Source organism: Dendrobates tinctorius, unplaced genomic scaffold (genome assembly GCF_039654945.1).
Source record: "Dendrobates tinctorius isolate UK_male_01 unplaced genomic scaffold, ASM3965494v1 ptg000060l, whole genome shotgun sequence".
NCBI lineage: Eukaryota > Metazoa > Chordata > Amphibia > Anura > Dendrobatidae > Dendrobates > Dendrobates tinctorius.
This window is the reverse complement of record NW_027361728.1, coordinates 64,925,038-64,951,664: the sequence shown is the minus strand read 5'-3', so window position 1 is coordinate 64,951,664 and position 26,627 is coordinate 64,925,038. Positions and strand designations below refer to the sequence as shown.

The window sequence follows — 26,627 nt, the reverse complement described above, 5'->3', positions numbered from 1 at the left end:
GCCTCCCCATGTCCAGCAAATGAGGCCCACACAGCCTCCCCATGTCCAGCAAATGAGGCCCACACAGCCTCCCCATGTCCAGCAAATGAGGCCCACACAGCCTCCCCATGTCCAGCAAATGAGGCCCACACAGCCTCCCCATGTCCAGCAAATGAGGCCCACACAGCCTCCCCATGTCCAGCAAATGAGGCCCACACAGCCTCCCCATGTCCAGCAAATGAGGCCCACACAGCCTCCCCATGTCCAGCAAATGAGGCCCACACAGCCTCCCCATGTCCAGCAAATGAGGCCCACACAGCCTCCCCATGTCCAGCAAATGAGGCCCACACAGCCTCCCCATGTCCAGCAAATGAGGCCCACACAGCCTCCCCATGTCCAGCAAATGAGGCCCACACAGCCTCCCCATGTCCAGCAAATGAGGCCCACACAGCCTCCCCATGTCCAGCAAATGAGGCCCACACAGCCTCCCCATGTCCAGCAAATGAGGCCCACACAGCCTCCCCATGTCCAGCAAATGAGGCCCACACAGCCTCCCCATGTCCAGCAAATGAGGCCCACACAGCCTCCCCATGTCCAGCAAATGAGGCCCACACAGCCTCCCCATGTCCAGCAAATGAGGCCCACACAGCCTCCCCATGTCCAGCAAATGAGGCCCACACAGCCTCCCCATGTCCAGCAAATGAGGCCCACACAGCCTCCCCATGTCCAGCAAATGAGGCCCACACAGCCTCCCCATGTCCAGCAAATGAGGCCCACACAGCCTCCCCATGTCCAGCAAATGAGGCCCACACAGCCTCCCCATGTCCAGCAAATGAGGCCCACACAGCCTCCCCATGTCCAGCAAATGAGGCCCACACAGCCTCCCCATGTCCAGCAAATGAGGCCCACACAGCCTCCCCATGTCCAGCAAATGAGGCCCACACAGCCTCCCCATGTCCAGCAAATGAGGCCCACACAGCCTCCCCATGTCCAGCAAATGAGGCCCACACAGCCTCCCCATGTCCAGCAAATGAGGCCCACACAGCCTCCCCATGTCCAGCAAATGAGGCCCACACAGCCTCCCCATGTCCAGCAAATGAGGCCCACACAGCCTCCCCATGTCCAGCAAATGAGGCCCACACAGCCTCCCCATGTCCAGCAAATGAGGCCCACACAGCCTCCCCATGTCCAGCAAATGAGGCCCACACAGCCTCCCCATGTCCAGCAAATGAGGCCCACACAGCCTCCCCATGTCCAGCAAATGAGGCCCACACAGCCTCCCCATGTCCAGCAAATGAGGCCCACACAGCCTCCCCATGTCCAGCAAATGAGGCCCACACAGCCTCCCCATGTCCAGCAAATGAGGCCCACACAGCCTCCCCATGTCCAGCAAATGAGGCCCACACAGCCTCCCCATGTCCAGCACGAGGCCCACAAAGCCTCCCCATGTCCAGCACATGATGCCCACACAGCCTCCCCATGTCCAGCATGAGCCCCACACAGCCGCCCTATGTCCAGTACATGAGCCCCACACAGCCTCCCCATGTCCAGCACATGAGGCCCACACAGCCTCTCCATGTCCAGCACGAGGCCCACACAGCCTCCCCATGTCCAGCATGAGCCCCACACAGCCGCCCTATGTCCAGTACATGAGCCCCACACAGCCTCCCCATGTCCAGCACGAGGCCCACACAGCCTCTCCATGTCCAGCACGAGGCCCACACAGCCTCCCCATGTCCAGCATGAGCCCCACACAGCCGCCCTATGTCCAGTACATGAGCCCCACACAGCCTCCCCATGTACTGCATGAGCCCCACACAGCCGCCCTATGTCCAGTACATGAGCCCCACACAGCCTCCCCATGTCCAGCACATGAGGCCCACACAGCCTCTCCATGTCCAGCACGAGGCCCACACAGCCTCCCCATGTCCAGCATGAGACCCACACAGCCGCCCTATGTCCAGTACATGAGCCCCACACAGCCTCCCAATGTACTGCATGAGCCCCACAGCCACCCTATGTCCAGTACATGAGCCCCACACAGCCTCCCCATGTCCAGCACATGAGGCCCACACAGCCTCTCCATGTCCAGCACGAGGCCCACACAGCCTCCACATGTCCAGCAAATGAGGCCCACACAGCCTCCCATGTCCAGCATATGAGGCCCACACAGCATCCCCATGTCCAGCACGAGGCCCATATTGCCTCCCCATGTCCTGCATGAGGCCCACAGCCTCCCCATGGCCAGCATGAGCCCCATACAGCCGCCTTATGTCCAGTACATGAGCCCCACACAGCCTCCCCATGTCCTGCATGAGGCCCACACAGCCTCCCCATGTCCTGCATATGAGGCCCCCACAGCCTCCCCATGTCCTGCATGAGGCCCACACAGTCTCCCCATGTCCTGCATATGAGGCCCCCACAGCCTCCCCATGTCCACAGTAAGACCCCCATAGCCTCCCCATGTCCACAGTTAGACCCACATAGCCTCCCCATGTCCACAGTAAGACCACTATAGCTTCCTGATGTCCACAGTAAGACCACTTATAGCCTCCCCATGTACAGCCAAACATCCCATATACATAAATAACTAAAAAAAAAACAACAAAAAAACAATACTCACCTCAGTCCCATTCCCCGTCACTCTTCTTCTGCTCCTGTTTCGGTGTCTCCGATGCTCTGACTCTCCGCAGTTCACTTCTGATGCGATGAAATGACGTCATTGCATCAACTGTTTCACACGCTGATTGGTGGAGAAAGTGGCCTGAGGCCCCTCCTTCACCAATGCAGTCAGCGTGGATATACCATATTTTTCGGACTATATGACGCACTGGACCATAAGACTCACCTAGGTTTTAGAGGAGGAAATTAGAAAAAAAATATGAAGCAAAAAATGTGGTCAATTCTGTACTTAACATCCCCTATTCTGGTATATATGGTCCCCTCATCTCCATCCCTATACACATGGCCACCTCATCCCTACCCTGGTATGCATGGCCCCCAAATCCCTATCTTGGTATGCATGGATCCCTCATCCCCATCCTGGTATGCATGGCCCGCTCATCCCCATCCTGGTATGCATGGCCCGCTCATCCCCATCCTGGTATGCATGGCCGCTCATCACTATTCTGATGTACATGGCCCGCTCATCCCTATCCTGGTGTACATGGCCCGCTCATCCCTATCCTGGTAAGAATGGTCCCTCTCATCCCTATCCTAGTATGCATGGCCCCATCCCTATCCTGGTATGCAGGGCCCCCATTTCATCCTAGTATGCATGGCCCCATCCCTACCCTGGTATGCATGGCCCCCATCGCTATTTTAGTATGATTGGCCCCCATCCCTATTCTGGTATGATTGGCCTCATCCTTATAATTGGCCCCCACCCCCATCCTGGTATGCATCAGAAAACAAAAAACAAAACAAAAAAAAAACACATTACACATACCTTCCGGGCGCTCCCTTGCAGCATCTTGTTCCAATGTCAGCAACTGCTTTATAGTTGCAAGCAGAGCATGCCAGGAACGTCATGCGCTGCTCACAAGCAGAGCACAGCTGCCGTGAGTATTCATTGCTCTTTAGTAGCGGGCACTGTGTCGGCTGGAGCCTTCCTGCTGTTGCCGGCGGTCACGTGTGCCGCTACTTAAGAGAAATGAATACTCAATGCTCTCTGTGCGCACAGTTCTGGCAGCTGTGCTCTGCTTTTGAGCAACGCATGACGTCCCTGCCATGCGCTGCTTACAACTATAAAGCAGCTGCTGGAATCGAAACAAGGGAAGGTAAGTGTAATGTTTTTTTTTATTATTTTTTTATGTTTTCTGATGGGGCCATGCATACCAGGATGGGGGAGAAGGCCAATAATAAGGATGGGGCCATGCATACCAGGACCGGGTTTAGGGACCAATCATACCAAGACGCTATTAAAGAAAAATAAATATTCACTGCCCTCCACGCCCAAGGGAATGTGAAAATGTGTACAGAGTATCTTTATAGCAATAATATAAAACACCTTGCACTTACATCTCTGCTGTACAGATCGCAGAACAGGCAAGCTGATCGGAACATGATCAATTTCTATTGTTTCTTCATTCACCCGGATCACTTTCCCACGGAGTTTCACATTTTTCTTTATAAATTTTTCAGGGATGTCCTTAGCACTTGTAAATTTTGTTATCTGGTAAAAAAAAAATTATTTATTGCTGATGTTTGACAAAATAGAAAAAACATTCATATTAAAAAAGAGCAAAATCTTTGAAGAGTCCGAATGCCATAACAGCAGCAGAAATAACGTTTTGTGAATATAACATCACGATGCAATCATGTGTACGGACCCCAATATACAAGACTGTAGGCCACCTCCAGTCTGTGTCACAGAGTTTTTTGAGCATTTCTCTTTAGAGTGAATCTTCTTCAAAATCCATTTCAATACCCACTTTGAAAATAAATTCTATTCAATTATATGGGATGGCGACTTTGCTGTTCATATTACAGTGGGTACAGAAAGTATTCAGACCCCTTTAAATTTTTCACTCTGTTTCATTGCAGCCATTTGGTAAATTCAAAAAAAAGTTCATTTTTTTTCTCATTAATGTGCACTCTTCAACTCATCTTGACTGCAAAAAAATAGAAATGTAGAAAGGTTTGCAAATTTATTAAAAAAGAAAAACAAAACTGAAATATCACATGGTCATAAGTGTATTCAGACCCTTTGCTCAGACACTCATATTTACGTCACATGCTGTCTATTTCCTTGTGATCCTCCTTGAGATGGTTCTACTCCTTCATTGGAGTCCAGCTGTGTTTAATTAAACTGATAGGACTTGATTTGTAAAGGCACACACCTGTCTATATAAGACTTCACCGCTTAAAGTGCATGTCAGACCAAATGAGAATCATGAAGTCAAAAGGAACTAGCCAAGGAGCGCAGAGACAGAATTGTGGCAAGGCACAGATCTGGCCAAGGTTACAAAAATTCCTGCAGTACTCAAGCACAGTGTCATGATCACGCGCGACTGGATACACCGCCTCCAGCAGGGCGAATTTATAGGACACGCGTGACCCTGGATACACCGCCTCCAGCAGGGCACATTTAAATAATAACACGTGCAGCCGGATACACCACCTCCAGCAGCCGAATTTCAGTAGTACACGCAAGTCTGGATACACCGCCTCCAGCAGGGCGAATTTCAGAATAAAGGGGAAAACCAGGGAAACAATTAGAATGGTGGCCCTGCGATAGGGAACGGGGACGTGGAGACCTCCTTCACTCCCCTGAGTCTGTGTCTCTACACTCCTAACGATCACTAGGCCGGTTCCGCACCGGGCGCCGATCAGGATACCTAATATACCTAGCTCGCCCTGCACCTAGCCCTTTCTAGTGAAGTGGACGGTGCAGACACTAATCCCACCACTGCACTGAAACACCTGAGTGCATCTTCCTCCGACCGTGTCCAACACCTGAGTGCAGCTTTACAGCAACAGCGTCCAGCACCCGAGTGCCGCCTTGGAGCAACAGAGTCCAGCACCTGAGTGCAGCTGTCCAGCAACAGAGTCCAGCACCTGAGTGCAACTGTCCAACAACAGAGTCCAGCACCTGAGTGCAACTGTCCAGCAACAGAGTCCAGCACCTGAGTGCAGCTTTCCAGCAAGAGTCCAGCAACTGAGTGCAGCTCTACACCATAGCTGCCACTCCACCAAGCTTTGCAGGAACTCCTCACTGACACCATAGCTGCCACTCCACCAAGCTATGCAAGACCTCCTCACTGACACCATAGCTGCCACTCCAGTACTCTGACTGAGCTGCCTGGGACTCTCCTCCAGCTCCTTCCTTCCCCCAGGATGGTTGGAAAAGACCAATAATATCACCAACAGTGAGTGAGCTCATCTGACACACCTTTATTGAGCAATCACACCTGTTAGCGATTCCCGTGCAATAACACTAACCACCACCGGGGGCAAACTAGAACTTAAAACACCAGTGCAATGACCATAACGGCCTCCGGGGGCAAAAACCAACTCCGAGCACACAGCTCAAGGAAAAAAAAAGGTTACTTTGTACATTTATCTGTCAGATCCAACCTGGATCATGACACACAGTTGCCTCCATAATCCTTAAATGGAAGAAGTTTGGGACCACCAGAAGTCTTCCTAGATAGACCTGGCTGTCCAGCCAAACTGAGCAATCGTGGGAGAAGAGCCTTGGTGAGAGAGGTAAAGAAAGAACCCCAAGATCACTGTAGCTGAGCTCCACAGATGCAGTAGGGAGATGGGAGAAAGTTCCACAAAGTCAACTATTACTGCAGCCCTCCACCAGTTGGGCCTTTATGGCAAAGTGGCCCGACAAAAGCTTATACTCAGTGCAAGACATATGAAAGTCCACATAGAGTTTGCTAAAAAAAACACATGAAGGACTCCCAGACTATGAGAAATAAGATTCTCTGGTCTGATGAGACGAAGATAGAACTTTTTTGTGGTAATTCAAAGCGGTATGTGTGGAGAAAACCAGGCACTGCTCATCACCTGCCCAAGACAATCCCAACAGTGAAACATGGTGGTGGCAGCATCATGCTATGGGGGTTGTTGTGAATTCTCTTACTTCTGAGTCACGGCTCCCTCTGGTGGTTACTGTGGGTAGTGGAGCTGGCCGGCTTGACAGAGCTCTGCCACCTGATGGTGATTGGAGATCTGGGGTTACTGATTGGAGTATTTAGGTCAGCAGGCTTCCTTCAATCCCTGCTGGTGATTAGTTTTCCTGTGCATTCTGAGGTCTGATGTCTCCTGCCCTGATCCTGCATTTTTTCAGTTAAGTTGTTCACTTGCTAATCCTTTGCATCTGATCTGGTTTTGCCTCTTTCTGCTTGTTGTGAGGGTTCAGCGTGCTCCTTGCTGGGGGCAGTGCTGGACCCCGCTCCATATGTTACAGCTTGGGTCATTTTGTGCAGTCCTGTGGGACTTGTTCTCGGTCCAAACCCTGTTCTCGTTCTAGTGGTTTGTGATGCCCCTGCCGGTGCCCAGTAGGCCATGGACCCATATCTCAATGGATTTTATTTCTGATCTCCCTGTCTCTCAGAGAATGACTTATCTGGGTGATCTGTGATAGATTTTCTAAGATGGTCCATCTTGTACCACTCCCAAAGTTGCCATCTTCTTCTGAGTTGGTGCCCTTGTTTTTACAACAGGTGGTTTGTTTGCACGGGATTCCTGAGAACATTGTGTCAGACAGAGGAGTTCAGTTTGTTTCCAGATTTTGGAGAGCTTTTTGTTCCAAACTGTGAATTCAGTTATCTTTCTCCTCTGCATTTCATCCTCAGACCAATGGGCAGACTGAGAGAACAAACCAGACTTTGGAATCCTATTTGAGATGTTTCATAGCTGCTGATCAAGATGACTGGGTCTCATTTTTGCCCTTGGCCGAATTCGCGCTAAACAATAGGGCTAGTTCTGCCACTTTGATGTCTCCTTTTTTCTGTAACTTTGGGTTTCATCCTCGATTTTCTTCAGGGCAGGTGAGAGCTTCGGCCTGCCCAAGTGTGGATTCTGTGTTAGAGAGAATGCAGCAGATTTGGGACCAAGTAGTGGATAAGTTGTCTCACTCTCAGGAAAAGGACCAACGGTTTTCCAACCGACATAGGACCATTGGTCCCTGGTTTAAAGTGGGTGATATTGTCTTCAAAAAATATTCCTATGAAGGTTGCGTCTCCAAAATTCAAGCCAAGTTTCATTGGACCTTATAAGATTTTGGAAATCCTTAACCCTGTTTCTTTCCGTTTGGCTCTTCCAGTTACGTTTAAGATTCATAACGTTTTTCATAAATCTTTGTTGAAGAGGTTTGTGGAGCTAGTAGTTCCCATGGTGGCGCCCCCTGACCCTGTTGTTATGATTGAGTCACCGTAGGAGGCAAAAACAGAAATGCTAGCTAAGTCCTGAAAACCAGAGAAGTTGGCAACTATCAGATTGCAGACCCCTGAACCTATCAACACAACTAGCAGTAGCCGTGGGGGGTTCCTACGATGACCTAGACCCCTCGATCACAGCCGGAGAGATACATAGACCTAAAGAAGGAAAGGGGAAATCTAACTGCCCCAGAGCAGACCCCAAAGCAATAGGCAGCCCCCCACATATAATGACGGTGAAGCAAGATGAAAACACTTACACAGACAGAAAGACAGGCTGAGCAAAGACGGGGCCCAAAAACTACCTAGATAGGAACGGATAGGAAGGCTGCTGTCTGCAATCTGCCAAAACCCTATCAGAGACAAAAGCCAACAAGCTGATATAAAAATGGCCCTGAAGCAACTAAGCTTCAAAAACTAAATCAGCACTCAGGTACTTTCAGAAAACAGAGCTCAAGGAAAACTGCACACTCCAGCAGGGAGTGGCAGAATCCAAAAAGCAAGAAAAACAAAAACAAATCTTAGATGCAAAAAGGCAAAACAGCAAACTTAGCTTTAGGAGAGCAGGAATCAGACTGGTGTCCAAGAGTCCACAGAGAAATCACCTGCAGGGCAGAAAGGGCGTAGGCTGCCTTAAATCCAGTCAGTGACTAAACTCAGCCAATCGTCTTCATTAGTCCCAGGTGCCTGATAATCAGGCTCACTACCTTCCTTCACTAGAATAGGGAGTTTACCAGGCCTCAGTGACGGAGGGGAAAATGAACTCACAACACCCTGTATTGGGTAATTTGGAGTATGAGGTAGAGAAGATATTGGATTCTCGTTTGGCTAGACTGAGACTCCAGTACTTGGTCAAGTGAAAAGGTTATGGCCAGGAGGATAATTCTTGGGTCTCTGCTTCTGACATTCATGCCGAGATATTGGTTCGTGCTTTTCACCGGGCCCATCCTGATCAGCCTGGTGGCGTGGATGAAAGTTCAGTGACCCCTCCTCAAGGAGGGTTACTGTTGTGAATTCCCTTACTTCTGAGTCAGGGTTCCCTCTGGTGGCTACTATGGGTAGTGGAGCTGGCCGAATTGACAGAGGTCTGCCACATGATGATGATTGGAGATCTGGGGTTACTGATTGGAGTATTTAAGTCAGCAGGCTTCCTTCAATCCCTGCTGGTGATTAGTTTTCCTGTGCATTCTGAGGTCTGATGTCTCCTGCCCTGATCCTGTATTTTTTCAGTTAAATTGTTCACTTGCTAATCCTTTGCATCTGATCTGTTTTTGCCTCTTTCTGCTTTTTGTGAGGGTTCAGCGTGCTCCCCGCTGGGGGCAGTGCTGGACCCCGCTCCATATGTTACAGCTTGTGTCAGTTTGTTCAGTCCCCGGTTATATTAGTCTCTTTTGCTTTGCTGCCAGTTCATACCAGAATGCTGATATAGTGGGGGCGAGGTCGTGAGACCTCAGTGTTTTTTGGTACATCAGACGTGTTGGATTTTTTAGGGTTTTTGCGTGATTGCAGACAGTGTCTTTCCTTTCCTATCCTATCTAGTCAGTTTGGGCCCCATCATTTGCTCAGTCTATTTTCTGCCTGCATTTGTGTTTCATCTTGTCTCACCGACAAGATATGTTTGGGGGCTATTTATTTCTTTGGGGTTCTAGTCCGAGGCAATTTAGATTTCACCTTTCTTGCTTTAGGCCTAGTTAGTCCTCCGGCTGTGTCGAGGCGTCTAGGGCATTGTAGGTACGCTCCACGGCTACTGTTAGTTGTGTTGTTAGGATTAGGGGTCTGCTAAGTTACCAACCTTTCTGGTTTCCTGGTGGCCTAGCCTATTCCTGCCATTCTCCTTGGTGACCTGTTCATAACATGGGGTGTTTTTTTAGCTGCAGGGACAGGACAACAGGTTGCAATTGAAGGAAAAGTGAATGCGGCCACGTACAGAGATATCCAGGATGAAAACCTCTTCCAGAGTGCTCTGGACCTCACACTTGGCCAAAGGTTCACCTTCCAACAAGACAATAACCCTAAGCACACAGCTAAAATAACAAAGAAGTGGATTCAGAACAACTCTGTGACCATTCTTGACTGGCCCAGCCAGAGCCATGACCTAAACCCAATTGAGCATCTCTGGAGAGACCTGAGAATGGCTGTCCACCAAAGTTCACCATCCAACCTGACGGAACTGGAGAGGATCTGCAAGGAAGAATGGCAGAGGATCCCAAAATCCATGTGTGAAAAACTTGTTGCATCAATTCCAAGAAGACTCATGGCTGTACTAGCTCAAAAGGTGCTTCTACTCAATACTGAGGAAAGGGTCTGAATACTTATGATCATGTGATATTTCAGTTTTCCTTTTTTTAAAAAATTTGCAAAAAATTCTACATTTCTGTTTTTTTTTTCAGTCAAGATGGGGTGCAAAGTGTACAGTAATGAGAAAAAAAAATGACCTTTTTTAAATTTACCAAATGGCTGCAGTGAAACAAAGAGTGAAAAATTTAAAGGCGTCTGAATACTTTCTGTACCCACTGTAAGAGGATTTGGAGATTTTCCTTGTTCCCAGAAAAGGTTCTGAAAAATCTCTGATGGAAAACGAAAAAGTGCATATCACTTGTTTAACCCTTTTACCCCCGAAAGTGGTTTGCTCGTTAATGACCAGGCCAATTTTTACAATTCTGACCACTATCACTTTATGAGGTAATAACTCTGGAACGCTTCAACGGATCCCGGTGATTCTGAGATTGTTTTTAGTGACATATTGTACTTCATGATAGAGGAAAAATTTCTTCAGTACGACTTGCGTTTATGTGTGACAAAACGGAAATTTGGCGAAAATTTTCCAACTTTGAATTTTCATGCCCTTAAATCACAGAGATATGTCACACAAAATAGTTAATAAGTAACATTTCCCACATGTCTACTTTATGTCAGCACAATTTTGCAAACCAAATTTTTTTCTATTAGGTAGTAATAAGGGATTAGGGTATGTTCCCATGGTCAGTAAACACTGCAGGTTGAATGCTCTGTACCTCCGCAGCGTCAAACCCACAGTGGCCAGATGTCCCATCTCCACTATGCATCCTGAGATGCCTCCGGCTTCCCTGCGGAGAAGCACATGCGGCACGTCTTTCCAGACGGCAGCATGTCAATTTATACCTTTATTGGATCAATGGGTAAGAATAGCACCACATACAAGAGGTATCCACACCTTATACATATAAAAGTATAAAATAATGTGTAACCAACCCTTGGGTAATAGGATATATATATTGATTTTATAGATGCCAAAAAGTGCTCACTATACATATATTATAATTTACAATACATATGACATATATCTCAGAAAAAACACACAAGATGTAATCAGAGTTCATATACAATCCATCCAAAATTGTAAAAGTAAAAAAAATGGGAGCTCTATTCTTGATGGGAGCTTCGATTCCTTTGTTGTAGTTTTACATGAAAGATATCCCCAACTTGAAGATAATTTGGAGATCTTTTCACCATAATGACTTGAACACAAATTGGATTTGCTGATGATTTTTTTGATCTTTTTTACTATAATAATGAAAATTGCTTTAATACATTCACTTTGTATGCTTATCTTGTGTATTTATATGATGTATATTTATATTATATTCCACATTTATTCACTTTATTTATTCCTTATATTTTTTTTTTTATATTTCACTCACTTTTCTTTATTTTCTTTTGTACATTTTTTCTATTTGCTTTGATTCTTTCGGATCCTCTTTTATTGTCTGGCATATATGTGCCCTGTATATCCCTTCAACTTTCACACACTCTTTTAATTCTTCTACTTTCTTCTGTGTCTATCACCTAGCTCCCTGGAGCGCATCTGTTCTTTGGGTGCGTGGACACAGGAGCAAACGCGTCGTCTCCTTGACGGCCGTGTGTCGTTTGCGGTCCAGCGCCGTGCATCGGAAGATCATGTGGACGCGGGTTATGGCGGTGCATGCGCCGCAATCATGGAGACCCAGCTCTTGCAATAGCAAAAACCTTCCGGTATTACACACCCGATTTATGTAGTTAATTCTGTTTTAACCATTTTGATTGGTTGGGCGTTCTTTAAAACCCCTTCATGACCGCCAATACGTATATTTACTGACCTGAGATATAAGGGAATATCATCCCCATACAGGTGACAATCAAGCAGCTGTCGGCTGTCCACTATATCTGACAACTTGCTGTATCACAAATGATTGGTGTTGGCACCATCCATATCTGTTTAACCCCTTAGTTGCTGCGGTCAAAAGTGACTACATCAAATAAATGGTTAATAGATTGTGGGGGCTTGCACTTTAATCTAACTGACACACCGAGATCATGATTGTGTGGTCCTGATGTTTGCCATAGCAGTTCATGGCCAAATAGCGGCTTTAGAGTCTCCCGGCTACAGCGGCCAGTTCAGAAGTTAGTGACATTTAGGTGGTAATCAAACACTTTTTCATTCTGACTATACCACTTTGCAATAATTCCTGAAAATCACCTGAAGGGTTAATAAACTACCTGACAGCAGTTTTCAATATGTCAGTGGGTGCAGTTTTTAAAATGGTATCATGTTTGGGGTTTTCCAATATATAGGACCCCCAAAGTCACTTCAAACTTGGATAGGTCCCTCAAAAAAATAAATGTTGTAAATTTCCTTGAAAAAATGAAAAATTATTGCTACATTTTTAAACCTCCTAAAAGGCTAACAAAATAAATTAACGTTTTACAAATGGTGCTGACGTAAAGCAGGCATGAGGGAAATGTTATTTATTAATGTTTTCTGTGGTATGACTATCTGGATTAAAGGGATAATCAAAGTTTTAAAATTGCAATTTTTTTTACATTTTTGCCAAGTTTCTGATATTTTTTATAAATAAACACAAAACGTATCAACCTAAATTTACCATTATCATAAATTATAATGTGCCACGAAAAAAACAATCTCAAAATCACTGGGATTTGTTGAACCATTCCAGAGTTATGACCACATAAAGTGACATTGGTCAGAATTTTAAAAATTGTCCCGGTCACGAAGGTGTTAAATAGCCCTGAATCCCTGCCCAACACACACCTCCTGAAGAAGTGGAATACGAAACGTGCGTTGGGGCAGCAGGAACATTTCTGTTATCTCACACAACCAGTAAATTCATTCCCTTTTGATGTTTATATGCTTGCATTTGTTTTTTAACCCCTTGTGGGATTTATATTAGTCCATGACTAGCTAATAGCACCATTTGTGCAATCAGCATCTAGCACTGTAGCACTTTACTTTGCTGACATTTGCACATTTCCATATGGTCTTACACATAGGCATAATTTGGTTTGATAGGACTTTTTTGTCACTATGGCAATTGATTATTTTATTAGAGTCTTGCCTTATTAATTTTTTCATCACTATTCAAGTATTACTTGCACTTTTTTAAATTTTTGCTGCTATTGTGTATATTGTATTGGGGTATATACTGTATGGAGTTGTACTTATCTGGCTCTGTTAACTTGTTGTGTATTGCTGTATTTTTTATTGATAACACCTGTCCCTGTTTAATTGGTGTCTAGCATTGTGGTATTAACTATTTTAGTTTGTGAATGATTAAATAAAATTTTAGTTTTTTTATTTTAATTCTCTTACAGGAGAACGAGGGCGTCGGAGGAATTAGGCGATGCAGTAAGTATGGTTATTTAACATCTATTAAAGGAGTCTGTCATTATTTCAATTAAATGACTTTATTCTGGCTGTGTCTTTATTTACCATGTAACTATAGGATTAGTAATGGATAGGTGTCTTATAGATGCTTCTACATTACTAAGCCGTGGGCTTGATGTCACCAGACAATACAAAGGTAACTTCAACCCCACAAATATTACCCCACTTGCTACCACTACAGGGCAAGTGGGAAGTGTCGGGTAAAGTACCAAAATTGGCGCATCTTTGGATGCGACAATTGTGGGGCGGCTGCGGGCTGCTATTTTTAGGCTGGTGAGGGCCAAAATCCATGGGCCTCATCAGAAGGAGAAAACCAGGCCGCAGCTGTCTGCTTTTTCCTTGGCTGGTTAACAAAAATAGGGGGACCCCACGCTATTTTTCAAAAAAAAAATATTTATTAAAAAGGAGAGGACCTCTCTCTCTGTGTGTCCCTCCACTTCCAGTATCATGTACTTCTGGCTGTGTCTCAAGATTCACCATTATTTAAATTAGTACACACGCGTAGTAAGCTGCGTTCCCGCACTTAATATGCATGTGACTAGGAAGATAATGTGGTTTTACCGCATCTAATGATACAACGAGAGAACCGAACAACAACGTCCAATAATTAAAATAGATATTTTTATTCACAAAGTTAATAGCATACAAAAATGATGGGAAACACATACCAAAACGGAATGGGCAAAAACTAGGAACCCATATAGCACCACAAATATAGCACATGAATGTAGTTAATGATTACCACAAATCAACATAAATTTTGTGCAAATATGACCATAAAGTGCCACAGTGCAAAATAAAAACCAGGTGTGAAAAAAATCGATTCACAAAAATATATATCGGTACAATAACTAAAAGTGCAAGTGAAGGAATGATTTACACATTGATCATTCTAATTTTTGTGAAAAGTCACTGGTGAAAAAAACAGCGCTGAAATATACTACTTAATATATTATGTGCAAATGCAGAAAAAGTGCTATTATAAGTGCAATAAATAATGCATATACCGGCATATAAGATAAAGACACAATGGCCGCTTTGAACGCCTATCTAGAGTATATTATGTCAAGATGAAGCAATACATGCTACAAAGAAGCATATCCAGGCTTATGAAGTAAAGGCACAATGGGCGCTTTAATTTAAACGCCTATCTTAAATACATTGCGCCAAGGAAAAACCATGCATGCAACACAAGAGCCCGATAAGTACCTGGTATCAGTGGTGCAGGATTCCTAGGATGCGCCCGACCCCGACGCGTTTCGAAGGCAGACGCCGAAACGCGCGTCGGGGTCGGGCGCATCCTAGGAATCCTGCACCACTGATACCAGGTACTTATCGGGCTCTTTTGTTGCATGCATGGTTTTACCTTGGCGCAATGTATTTAAGATAGGCGTTTAAAGCGGCCATTGTGCCTTTACTTCATAAGCCTGGATATGCTTCTTTGTAGCATGTATTGCTTCATCTTGACATAATATACTCTAGATAGGCGTTCAAAGCGGCCATGGTGTCTTTATCTTATATGCCGGTATATGCATTATTTATTGCACTTGTAATAGCACTTTTTCTGCATTTGCACATAATATATTAAGTGGTATATTTCAGCCCTGTTTTTTTCACCAGTGACTGTTCACAAAAATTAGAATGATCAATGTGTAAATCATTCCTGCACTTGCACTTTTAGTTATTGTACCGATATATATTTTTGTGAATCGATTTTTTTTTCACACCTGGTTTTTATTTTGCACTGTTGCACTTTATGGTCACATTTGCACAAATTTTATTTTGATTTGTGGTAATCATTAACTACATTCATGTGCTATATTGTGGTGCTATATGGGCTCCTAGTTTTTGCCCATTCCATTTTGGTATGTGTTTCCCATCATTTTTGTATGCTATTAAGTTTGTGAATAAAAATATCTATTTTAATTATTGGATGTTGTTGTTCGGTTCTCTCATTGTTGTATGATTTGAATTTCCGATTTGTCCTTTTTCGTATTCAGTCCAATTGTGCATCCTATCTGATAATTTCAGTTTATATTTCATTATATGTATATTTTAAATTGATTGCACATGCGCCTTGGATCTCTGTTGAATTTAACGCATCTAATGATAGTGGATGGGTAATTTACGCAGCTACATAAATTGACATGCTTAGGTCTGGAAAGACGCGCCACATGTCCATCTCTGCAGGGAAGCCGCGGGCATAGGTGCACGCATTGTGGGCATGGGAGTTCTTGAAATCCCATCCACTATGCTGTAACAGCTGGAGGCTGCAGGTTGGACATTGCGGATGTACGCAGCATCCAACCCACAGCGTTTACTGACCGTGGGAACATACCCCAATATATCTGCAAACAGGAAATCACTTTTTCTCCTTCCCAGAAGCCAATTTTCAATTAGCTTTATTTCAAGTTAATTAACATTGATAAGGCAGTTTTATTCTTCGGGTCAGTACGATTACAGCGATACCTCATTTATATCATTTTAATGTTTTGGCGATTTTACACAATAAAATTATTTTTTCTATAAAATAGTTTATCTCCGCATCGCTTTATTCTGAGAGCTATAACTTGTATTTGTTTTCGCTGATGGCGGCTTGTTTTTTTTGCTGGACAAGATGACATTTTCAGCGGTACCGCGTTTATTTATATCCATCTTTTTGATTACGTTTTATTCCACTTTTTGTTCGGCGGTATGATGATAAAGTATTGTTTTTGCCTTGTTTTTTATTTTTTGTGTTCACTAAAGGCGTTAACTAGTGGCACAGTTTTATAGGTCGGTTCGTTGCGGACACGGCGATACCAAATAAGTGTACTTTTATTGTTTTTTTTTTTCATTCAAATATTTATTTATGGATGCAATATCTTTTGCTTTTTTATTATTATTTTTGTAATATTTTTAGAATTATTGAAAAAATGTTTTGTTTTTTTTTACTTTTTTACGTTGTCCCACGTTGGGACTATCAGTTTTGGCAGGCTGATCGCTTCTACAGCATGGGGATGCAGTAGCATCCTCATGCTGTAGAAACTGTCAGCTCTGCACTGACAGGGAAAGTTGTTGCTCATGCACTGCGCATGATCAGCAAGTTTCTTAGTTCTGGTGACCCGGATGTCGTCATGACAACATCCGGTCATCATGGCAACGATCTGGACCTCCATTCGCCAATCCAAAGGCAGATGGGCTGTAAGCTCTCTGCCAGCTCATGGAATGCTGAGATTGCAGCATTTCGGGGGTTAAAATGCCAGGAGCAGTGCATGACCTCTCCTGGCACTTAGTGCCGGGTCAAATAGGCCCAGGGCACATGATGGAAGGATTATTACGTCCGATGTCAGAAAGGGTTAAAGTACAAATCATTGTTTTGTCTTATCAGCATTGTTCCAGTCATCATCGGTAGGCCGGGATCACACTACCGTGTGTGATGCAAGAAACTCGCACGAGTCTCTCGCATCAATACCCGGCACTGCCGCCGAAACTCAGGACCGGAGCTGAGGCTTCAAGTATTTCTATGCAGCCGCAGCTCGGGTCCTGAGTGCCCGCGGCAGCGCCGGATGTTGATGCGAGAGACTTGTGCGAGTTTCTTGCATCACACACAGTAGTGTTATCCCGATCGTACCCAGCGACTCACACAGCGACCACAGCACGATATTTCCAGCGTAGACTAGAAGTCACTTTTCAATATATTCCTGAGGGCCTTGATACGAAAAAGTGACTTTTCTCCACCCAGAAGACTTTGTGTGATCCTGCAAGTCGTATGGTGCAGATGAGATGACTTTACTAGTAGAGCTCTGAATATATTACAAGCGTAGGTCGTCCTTACCAGTCTTATGCTCCGTGCGCACAAAACGATGCCAGCTATTGCCAACCCTGTGCTGATATTCTGCAAAAACAAATTTTAGTCATGAATGAAAATTATGAACAAAACACATATAAAGTGGGTGAAATAACACGATCGACAAGATCACACAAAACTTTGGCCCGCAGCCCTCAATGCCCCACTTAGCCGCTCAGCCCTGTTCTGCAAAAGCCAGCTTCTCCACCATGACAGATCAGCTCTCCACTCTTCTGTCAAGATCACACCTCACCACTTGTGCCCTCGACCCACTCCCGTCTCACCTCACCCCTAACTTGGCCACAGTCCTCATCCCATCTCTAACACACCTTTTCAACCTTTCACTTACAAATGGTGTCTTTCCCTCATCCTTCAAACATGCCTCAAGAACACCCATCCTCAAAAAGCCCTCCCTTGACCAATCCTCTGTGTCTAACTATCGCCCAATATCTCTTCTCCCTTATGCCTCAAAACTACTGGAACAGCATGTATATCTTGAACTGTCCTCCCACCTCTCCTCCTGTTCCCTCTTTGACCGGTTACAATGTGGCTTCCGACCGCATCACTCAACTGAAACTGCCCTAACTAAAGTCACTATCGACTTACTAACCGCCAAGAGCAAGCAACCCTACTCTGTCCTCCTCCCGGACCTGTCCTCTGCCTTCGACACCGTAGACCATTCCCTCCTGCTACAGACTCTCTCATCTCTTGGCATCACAGACCTGGCCCTATCCTGGATCTCATCATACCTAACAGACCGAACTGTTGCGAGTTCATTTTTCCCTTCACCAGTGAGGTCTGATGAACTCCCTCTTCTGGCGAAGGAAGGTAGTGAGGCTGATTACCAAACAGCTGAGCAGGTAGATGATGACTGGGTCACAGGAACTGATGACTGGATATAAGGCAGCCGATGCCCTGCTGCCTTGCCGGTGATTTTCCTGCTGGATTCTTGGAGACCAGTCTGATTTCTGCTTCTCAAAGCTAAGATTTGCTCTGCCTTTTGTGCACTTTAGTTCTGGTTTTGTTTGCCTTGTTTTTTTGGAGTTCAGCCATCCCCGGCCGGGGGTGAGCTGAATTCCATTTTTGTCTCTGATCTGTTGATCTCTGGCTCTGTCTTCAGAATATACCTGAGTGCTGATATAGTCTTTTTGAAGCCTAGCGACTTCAGGGCCTGTTTTTCCTATCAGTCTGTTGGTTCATTTTTGGATAGGGTTTTTGCGGATTGCAGACAGCAGTTTTTCTATCCTGTCCTATTTAGTTAGGTTGAGCAAATGATGGGGCCCAAGCTATCTTTCTATCTGTGTTAGTGTTTTTTCATCTTGCTTCACAGTCATTATATGTTGGGGGCTGCCTATTGCTTTGGGGTCTGCTCTGGGGTAGTTTAGATTTCCCCTTTCTGTCTTTAGGCTAATTTAGTTCTCCGGCTGTGATCGAGGGGTCTAGGGCACCGTAGGAACCCCCCCCCGGCTACTGCTAGTTGTTGTGGATAGGTTCAGGGGTCTGCAGTCCGATAGCTTCCAACTTCTCTGGTTTTCTGGACTTAGCTATTATTTTTTTTTTTTCCTCCTTCGGTGACTCATCCATAACACCGAACATTTAGTGTCTCCCTCTCACACACCACCTCCTCACCTCGCCCCCCCATCTTTCGATGTTCCCCAAGGCTCTGTCCTAGGACCCCTACTATTATCCATCTATACCTTCGGCTTGGGACAGCTCACAGAATCCCACAGTTTGCAGTATCACCTCTATGCCGATGACACGCAGATCTACCTATCTGGACCCGACCTCGCCTCCTTACTGACTGAAATCCCACAATGTCTGTCTGCTATCTCAGCCTTCTTCTCTGCTCGCTTTCTCAAACTGAACATGGACAAAACAGAATTCATCATCTTTCCCCCATCTCACTCTACCCCTCCACCAGACCTTTCCATCAATGTCAACGTGTTGTGAGTTCATTTTCCCCTCCGTCACTGAGGCCTGGTGAACTCCCTATTCTAGTGAAGGAAGGTAGTGAGCCTGATTATCAGGCACCTGGGACTAATGAAGACGATTGGCTGAGTGGAGTCACTGACTGGATTTAAGGCAGCCTACGCCCTTTCTGCCCTGCGGGTGATTTCTCTGTGGACTCTTGGACACCAGTCTGATTCCTGCTCTCCTAAAGCTAAGTTTTCTGTTTTGCCTTTTTGCATTTAAGATTTGTTTTTGTTTTTCTTGCTTTTTGGATTCTGCCACTCCCTGCTGGAGTGTGCAGTGTTCCTTTAGCTCTGTCCTCAGAAAGTACCTGGGTGCTGATTTAGTTTTTGAAGCTTAGTTGCTTCAGGGCCATTTTTATATCAGCTTGTTGGCTTTTGTCTCTGATAGGGTTTTGGCAGATTGTAGACAGCAGCCTTCCTATCCGTTCCTTTCTAGGTAGTTTTTGGGCCCCGTCTTTGCTCAGTCTGTCTTTCTGTCTGTGTAAGTGTTTTCATCTTGCTTCACCGTTATTATATGTGGGGGGCTGCCTATTGCTTTGGGGTCTGCTCTGGGGCAGTTAGATTTCCCCTTTCCTTCTTTAGGCCTATGTATCTCTCCGGCTGTGATCGAGGGGTCTAAGTCATCGTAGGAACCCCCCACGGCTACTGCTAGTTGTGTTGATAGGTTCAGGGGTCTGCAATCTGATAGTTGCCAACTTCTCTGGTTTTCTGGACTTAGCTAGCATTTCTGTTTTTGCCTCCTACGGTGACTCAATCATAACACAACGGCTGCTCTCTTTCCCCAGTCCCGTACGCTCGGTGCCTTGGGGTGATCCTCGACTCTGCGCTCTCTTTCAAACCACATATCCAAGCCCTCAGCTCCTCCTGCCGCCTCAAACTCAAAAATATTTCCAGGATCCGCTCATTCCTCAACCATGAAACCACAAAAACACTAGCGCATGCTCTTATCTCCCGCCTCGACTACTGCAACTTCCTACTCTCTGGCATCCCCTCTAGCACTCTGGCTCCACTCCAGTCCATCCTACACTCTGCTGCCTGACTAATCCACCTGTCTCCCCGCTATTCCCCAGCCTCCCCCCTATGCCATGCCCTTCACTGGCTTCCTATCGCCCAGAGGCTCCAATTCAAAACCCTAACCACGACATACAAAGCCATCCACAACCTGTCTCCTCCATACATCTGTGACTTGGTCTCTAGATACCTACCCGCATGCTACCTTCGATCATCTCAAGATCTCCTTCTCTACTCCCCCCTTATCTCTTCTTCCCACAACTGCATACAGGACTTCTCCCGTGCTTCCCCGATACTCTGGAACTCCCTGCCGCAAAACACATCAGACTCTCACCATCAACGGAAACTTTCAAGAAGAACCTGAAGACCCACCTGTTCCGACAAGCCTACAGCCTGCAATGATCCTCGGTCTACTGAACCACAGCAAGACCTGCTCTACCCTCTCCTACTGTATCCTCACCCACCCCTGTAGACTGTGAGCCCTCGCGGGCAGGGTCCCCTCTCCTTATGTACTTGTGTGTCCCTTGTCTTACACGTTTACTATACTTGTCTATATTTCCCCTTTTCACATGTAAAGCACCATGGAATAAATGGCAGTATATAAATGCATAATAATAATAAAATAAGCATTGCATGGTGTCTCTATCAGACCTAGTAGTTTGCCTGAGAACGTCAATTTGATATCACAATCTAATTGTTGCAACATATATTGATGGCATTGGTTACAGAAGAATTTCTAAACTACTGAAGGTAAATTTCACTAAGCGTGATCCTGCCCTGCCGTGTGTTATGAAGTATTCACACTGCAGGGCTGGGAATCGGGGGACTTCAAAACACGCAGGCTTGATGGCCTGATGTCAGTTCCCGGGCAGCGCACACTGCGCATGCCCAAGAACTGTTGTCACAGCGCAGGCGCCGGCATACAACACAGGAGGAGGCGGTGGCGCACAGGGGCATGATGGAGGGCTGGGAGGCGGTGCCCAGACACAAGACACAGGCATGATGGAAGGCTGGGAGGCGGTGCCCAGACACAAGACAGGGGCATGATGGATGGCTTGGAGGCAGCGCCCAGACGCAAGACACAGGCATGATGGACGGCTGGGAGGCGGCTGACATGGGGACACACCATACCCTATGGGACACATTACAGGTATGAGGACCTATTTATAAAAGTCGGTATTTCAGCGTTACTAGGGGTTAGAAACAGAAGAGCCACCTTCACAGAATGAAGCCTTAGTGCTGCTGAAGGTGGCTCTTTTACTTAAAAACACCCTGGAAGGGTGACAGGTTCCCTTTAAAAACGTCCTGTTTCAAAACTTATTCCGCCATAGGCTCAGTGCAAAAAAAAACCCCCCAAAACCCATAAGCTTCTTATCTATTTACTACCCAGGTGCAGCAGCAAGTGGTAACATCGGTTCAGTGATGGAAAAAAAAAAACCATGGGAGATCGAAAAGGGACAATTTCATAGCAAACATGGTATGATCATAGATCTCTGGCGTCACACAATCGTGTAAGCAAGAAGCTTGCCCGCTTTCCTATAGGCGGTGTTAAGCAATGTTCACATGTTGCGTTTTTGCTGCTTTTTTTATGCAAATTTTAAGGCTATGGTGCACACGTAGCTTTTTTGGTGTGCGGATTTTGGAGACAAAACCGCAGGATAAAAGTCCTGCGGTTTATCTGCTGTTTTGCCTGGGGTTTTACACCTCATAATGGATGAGGTGTAAAACTGCAGCGTTTCTGCACCAAACAATTGACATGCTGCGGATTGTAAGGGTACTGTATGTGCACAAGGTGCGGATTCTGCTGCGGTTCCGCAGCTGCGGGTCTGCAGCAGATTCTGCTGCGTTGCACAGTACCTTTATTTCCTATGGAAAGTAAAAAACGCAGTGCACATGCTGCGGATTTTTCCGCGCAGTTTTGCTGCGGTTTACAATCCGCAGCATGTCAATTGTTTGGTGCAGAAACGCTGCAGTTTTACACCTCATCCATTTTGTCCTGCGGATTTACCTGCGGTTTTCTCTCCAAAATCCGCACACCAAAAAAAACTACGTGTGCACATAGGCTAAACCGCAGCATGTGCACAGCGTTTTTTAATTTCCAAAGGAAATAAAGGTACTGTACAACGCAGAAGAATCTGCTGCGGACCCGCAGCTGCGGAACCGCAGCAGAATCCGCACCGTGTGCACATACCCTAAGTAGCGCTTTACAGTACCAGCAAAAAGACTATGATATTTTAGAATTCTCATGCACACACATGGGTTTTACTTTCCTGACTGAGTTGAAAAACTGCTGTATTTTTGCAAACTGTAGCACGTCACATCTTTGTGTTTTTTCCGCGTATTTGCAACGATTTTCACCCGTCAGAAACAATGGGTAAGTGCTATAATGCAGAAAAACACGCAGGTATCAGGTTTTGCTGCGTTTTTGGCTGCAAAAAACCTAAGGAAATTGAGTGACGCTTTTTTTTTTTTTAGCTCCAAAATCCATGTAAAAAAGCCTTAAACACTCTTTGAATAAGGTTCTCACTGATTCCATTGAGAAAACAAAGAGTGCAAATGGTGCGGGTTTTTTCCTTTTTGAAGTCAATCAGAAAGCTTATTCAAAGTGTTTTTTATATAGATTTTTTAAGTACATGCTTGAAAATCCTCATAAAAAGCGTGTGTGAAAATACCTTGTGTAACGCTGTTGGAGCCATGAGGAGGTGAACACTTTGGCTGCAGGATTATGGGGGGTGTCCTGCTCTGTACTTACAGGTGTGTGACCCTTAGGCCGGGGTCACACTAAGCGACGCAAAATACGGTCCGTATTTTACAGGCGTAATACGGAGAAATGTCCCCTAAACAGTGCTCCGTATGTCATCCGTAAGCAAGGTGTGGTCGCGTATTTTGCGCATGTAAGCATCCGTATGCTGAGATTTTCTCGACGGCTTACAAAATGGACATATAATGGAGCCCTATGACAGGTTTTATAACAGAGAAGAAAAAGTGGCTGACAGCAACTCCTTGATCCAAGAGAGGCACGGTCAAAGTCCAAAGACCCAGTTGGACACGAAATCCAAAAAATAAAGGTGAACAGCATCTCATCCGGGTGAAAAACATATAAACATTTATTGTGCCATGACAAAATGCGACGTTTCGACCATCACATGGTCTTTATCAAGCTTGATAAAGACCATGTGATGGTCGAAACGTCGCATTTTGTCATGGCACAATAAATGTTTATATGTTTTTCACCCGGATGAGATGCTGTTCACCTTTATTTTTTAGGTTTTATAACAGAAACCAAAGAATAGATATAGACACATAGAATGCATATGTTCATCTCTGCGCAGCCTCAATGGCTGCCTGGAGATGAACTAATTACCGTGGGAAAGCTTCTGACGTCACTGAGGCTGCGGGGAGTCCCCTGGCTGACCTGGAGTGAACTAATGACCGTGGGAAAAAAGTCCCTGGCCTAATTCTCTGCCTGTCCTTACAGAGGGTGCTTTGCCATGTCCTTACAGGTGTGTGACCCTATTGCTCAGCCTGTACTTACAGGGGCGCCCTGCCCTGCTTTACAGGTGTGTGGTCCTAAAGGCCCTTTTACATTTAGCGATGCACCAGCGATCCCGACCACGATACGACCCGGTCAGGATCGTTGGTGCATCGCTAAATGGTGGCTAGTGAGCTGCCACACAGGCAGATCTCACAGCGATGCAGCGACACAGCAGCGGTCGTTACTTACCTTTCACACACGGCGATCCTGACGTCCTCCCACCTGCGTCCACACGTCGCTCGTCGGCGCCAGCAGGAAACGCCCGACGAGAAATGGAGCTGCGCGATCAGTGATGGCCAGCGAGGAGCCGGTCGGAGGTAAGTATCACACATAGCGATATCGCTGCTGCGTCACAAAATCGGTGACGTTATAGTGATATCGCTATGTGTAAAACCCCCTTAACTCTCTGCCTGGAGGCCTTCCTCAGCTCTGCACCATGGCCAGCCACGTATCCCTCAGCACGCAGGACCCCGTACATCACCTGGTGGGCCACACACAATCACGGTACACGTATGATACTCCGAACACAATAGTAAACAGTACTGTACTGCTGAAAATACAGGGATCAGTGAAGCGCAGCCACTCCCCATACCCATGAAGCAGACACGCCGCCTACCCGGACTAGATACAAATGCGAATCAAGCAGCTGGGAAGTCTTGGCGACCACGTTATCTGCGGGTTCCCCGTCACTAGGCGCCATGTTGGCACAGCAGCAAGAGCAAAAGGTAAAAAAAAATCTCCTGCCGCATACCTTATGTGCAGCAGGGGGCAGCAGAGTCTTATGGAATATACGACAGCAAGATCCCGCGTTACATCCTGTGTACACTTGGGTTGGGCGGCGGCAGTGGGGCCTGCGATACCGCGGCCTCTAGGATTCATGGCAGTGTGCTGTGCTCGGGGATGGGTCAGCTCAGTGTGTGTAGCATTACATTGCACCCGAAATCATCTTCTACAGTACATTTGGCTTTGCGAGTCCTCTGAGTCTCGTGTATGGTGCTGTGTGCTCCAGATTGGCCTCAGACTTGAGAGAACCCTTCCTGCGCACTGCAGTCTGCATCAGCTTCAGGTTTCTGAGGCGGATCATGAAGCAATTCATTGTCACATTTGCACTGTGCCATTCTTACACTTGCGAGTCCCAAATCCTCCTTAAAAATGTGGAGTTTTTGCTCAGTTTCTGCTCCAAAAGCTTAGCACGAACACTGTGAACGCACCATAAGGCCACGCGGTCAGGATTTTACCTCAGTATGTGGAAGCCAAAACCAGTAGTAGGCCAATCAGCGGGAAAGTGGAATAAAGCCACGTCACCATTCCTGGGTTTGGATGGTAAATACTGACCGTGGCCTGAGGGTCCGTGCACACAACGGCCTCCTGCCCAGAATTCACCAATGTGCTGCAAACCCTCTTTGAAAACATGAGACCCTGTCACGTTTTTCATCCACACTATGTATCAAGAAACTGCCATTTTTTCCTGACGCGTCCAGTGTTTTTTTTTATCATTTCCAGAGCATTTTTCCAAAGTTTTTTTTTTTTTTTTCTTCACTCTATGGAATATTGAAGAATTCGCTGGCTGATTTTTAAGCAAAAACAACGGCAAAACGCTCCAAATAAACAGGTGGCTTCCCGACATCTTTTGAGGTTTTCTATTGACTTTATTGCAAAATACAGAGCGTCTTTAAAGCAGAAACCGTCAGAACAATGGCCAGATCACGATATATGACTGCAGACTTGTGAATCCTCACATAGCGCACGCTGGGAGGATTTTCCAGTGCTGGAAGCAGGCGGTCATGTGACAGTATGCGCTATGCATAGTCCCGGCCACATTCCGACTAGATGTGTGCGGTCTTGCGTGATACAAGTGTATTGATCAAGGCCAGAAACAGTCTAGTCAGAATGTGGCTGGGACTATGCATAGCTCATACTTACTGTCACATGACCGCCTGCTTCCAGCACTGGAAAATCCTCCCAGCGAGCTCTATGAGTATTCAAAAGTCTACAGTGCCTGCAGACTTGTAGCTTTAGACATGATTGACAACCCCTTTACAACCTTTGATGTATAGGTACGTCAAAGGTCGTATCCCTGCCTTTCATGTGGGGTCTGATGCTGAGCGTGCATATTTCCTGTACATGACAGCTGATTTAATCAGCCATCAAGTGCCTGTAACAGCCGCGGGTGGATCCGAGATCCACCTGCAGCTGTTAATCAATTAAATGCTGTTGTCAATCACCGACAGTGGCATTTAACACGCGCCGACTGGAAGCGCATCACTAACCCCACTCAGCGGCGCCCCTGTCACATGATAGTGAGGGGCCAATGGGTTGTCATGACAGCCGGTAGTCTACAGGAGATCCCCATGTTTGTCATTGTAAATCTCCTGGGAACCCCGACTCATAGTCGGCATTCATATCGTGATTTTTGCTACACATAGCAGAGTTGAAGCCCTGCTATGTGTAGCACAAGAGATAGGAAAATCAGAGATTCAAGTCTATAAAAGCAATTAAAAAGTAAAAAAAAAAGTTATAAAAAAATAAAACAAGTTCAAATCACTCCCCTTTTGCCTCACTGAAAATAAAATAATAAAAATTACATATTTTGTGTTGTTGCGTTCAGATAAAATCCGATCTATCAAAATATAAAGTAAATTAATTCAGTCGACAAACGACGTAATGAGAAAAAAATTGAAACGCCAGAATAAAGTTTTTTTGATTG

General features: G+C 45.8%; 1 protein-coding gene and 1 long non-coding RNA gene across 5 annotated transcripts in view; one reads left to right on the top strand and one right to left on the bottom strand.

Moving 5' to 3' along the window:
- CUNH3orf33 (chromosome unknown C3orf33 homolog) overlaps nucleotides 1-24,661 on the bottom strand; it is a 44,397-nt gene extending 19,736 nt beyond the window's left edge. Inside the window, exons 1-3 of one of the 3 annotated variants that reach the window (XM_073579017.1) lie at nucleotides 24,537-24,661; nucleotides 17,390-17,449; nucleotides 4,000-4,153 (exon numbers count right to left, since the gene is read on the bottom strand). In XM_073579017.1, the coding sequence (XP_073435118.1) occupies nucleotides 4,000-4,153; nucleotides 17,390-17,449; nucleotides 24,537-24,620 (298 nt within the window). In that variant the 5' untranslated portion in view covers nucleotides 24,621-24,661. Of the gene's footprint in view, nucleotides 1-3,999; nucleotides 4,154-17,389; nucleotides 17,450-24,512 lie in introns of all 3 variants that reach the window. The other 2 variants (XM_073579016.1, XM_073579018.1) reach the window with 2 other exon arrangements.
- The window catches only part of LOC141092665 (uncharacterized), a 38,965-nt gene continuing 36,859 nt past the window's right edge, over nucleotides 24,522-26,627 (top strand). For both annotated transcript variants that reach the window (XR_012232872.1, XR_012232871.1), the window contains exon 1: nucleotides 24,522-24,645. This is a non-coding gene — a long non-coding RNA (uncharacterized lncRNA). The remainder of the gene's footprint in view (nucleotides 24,646-26,627) is intronic.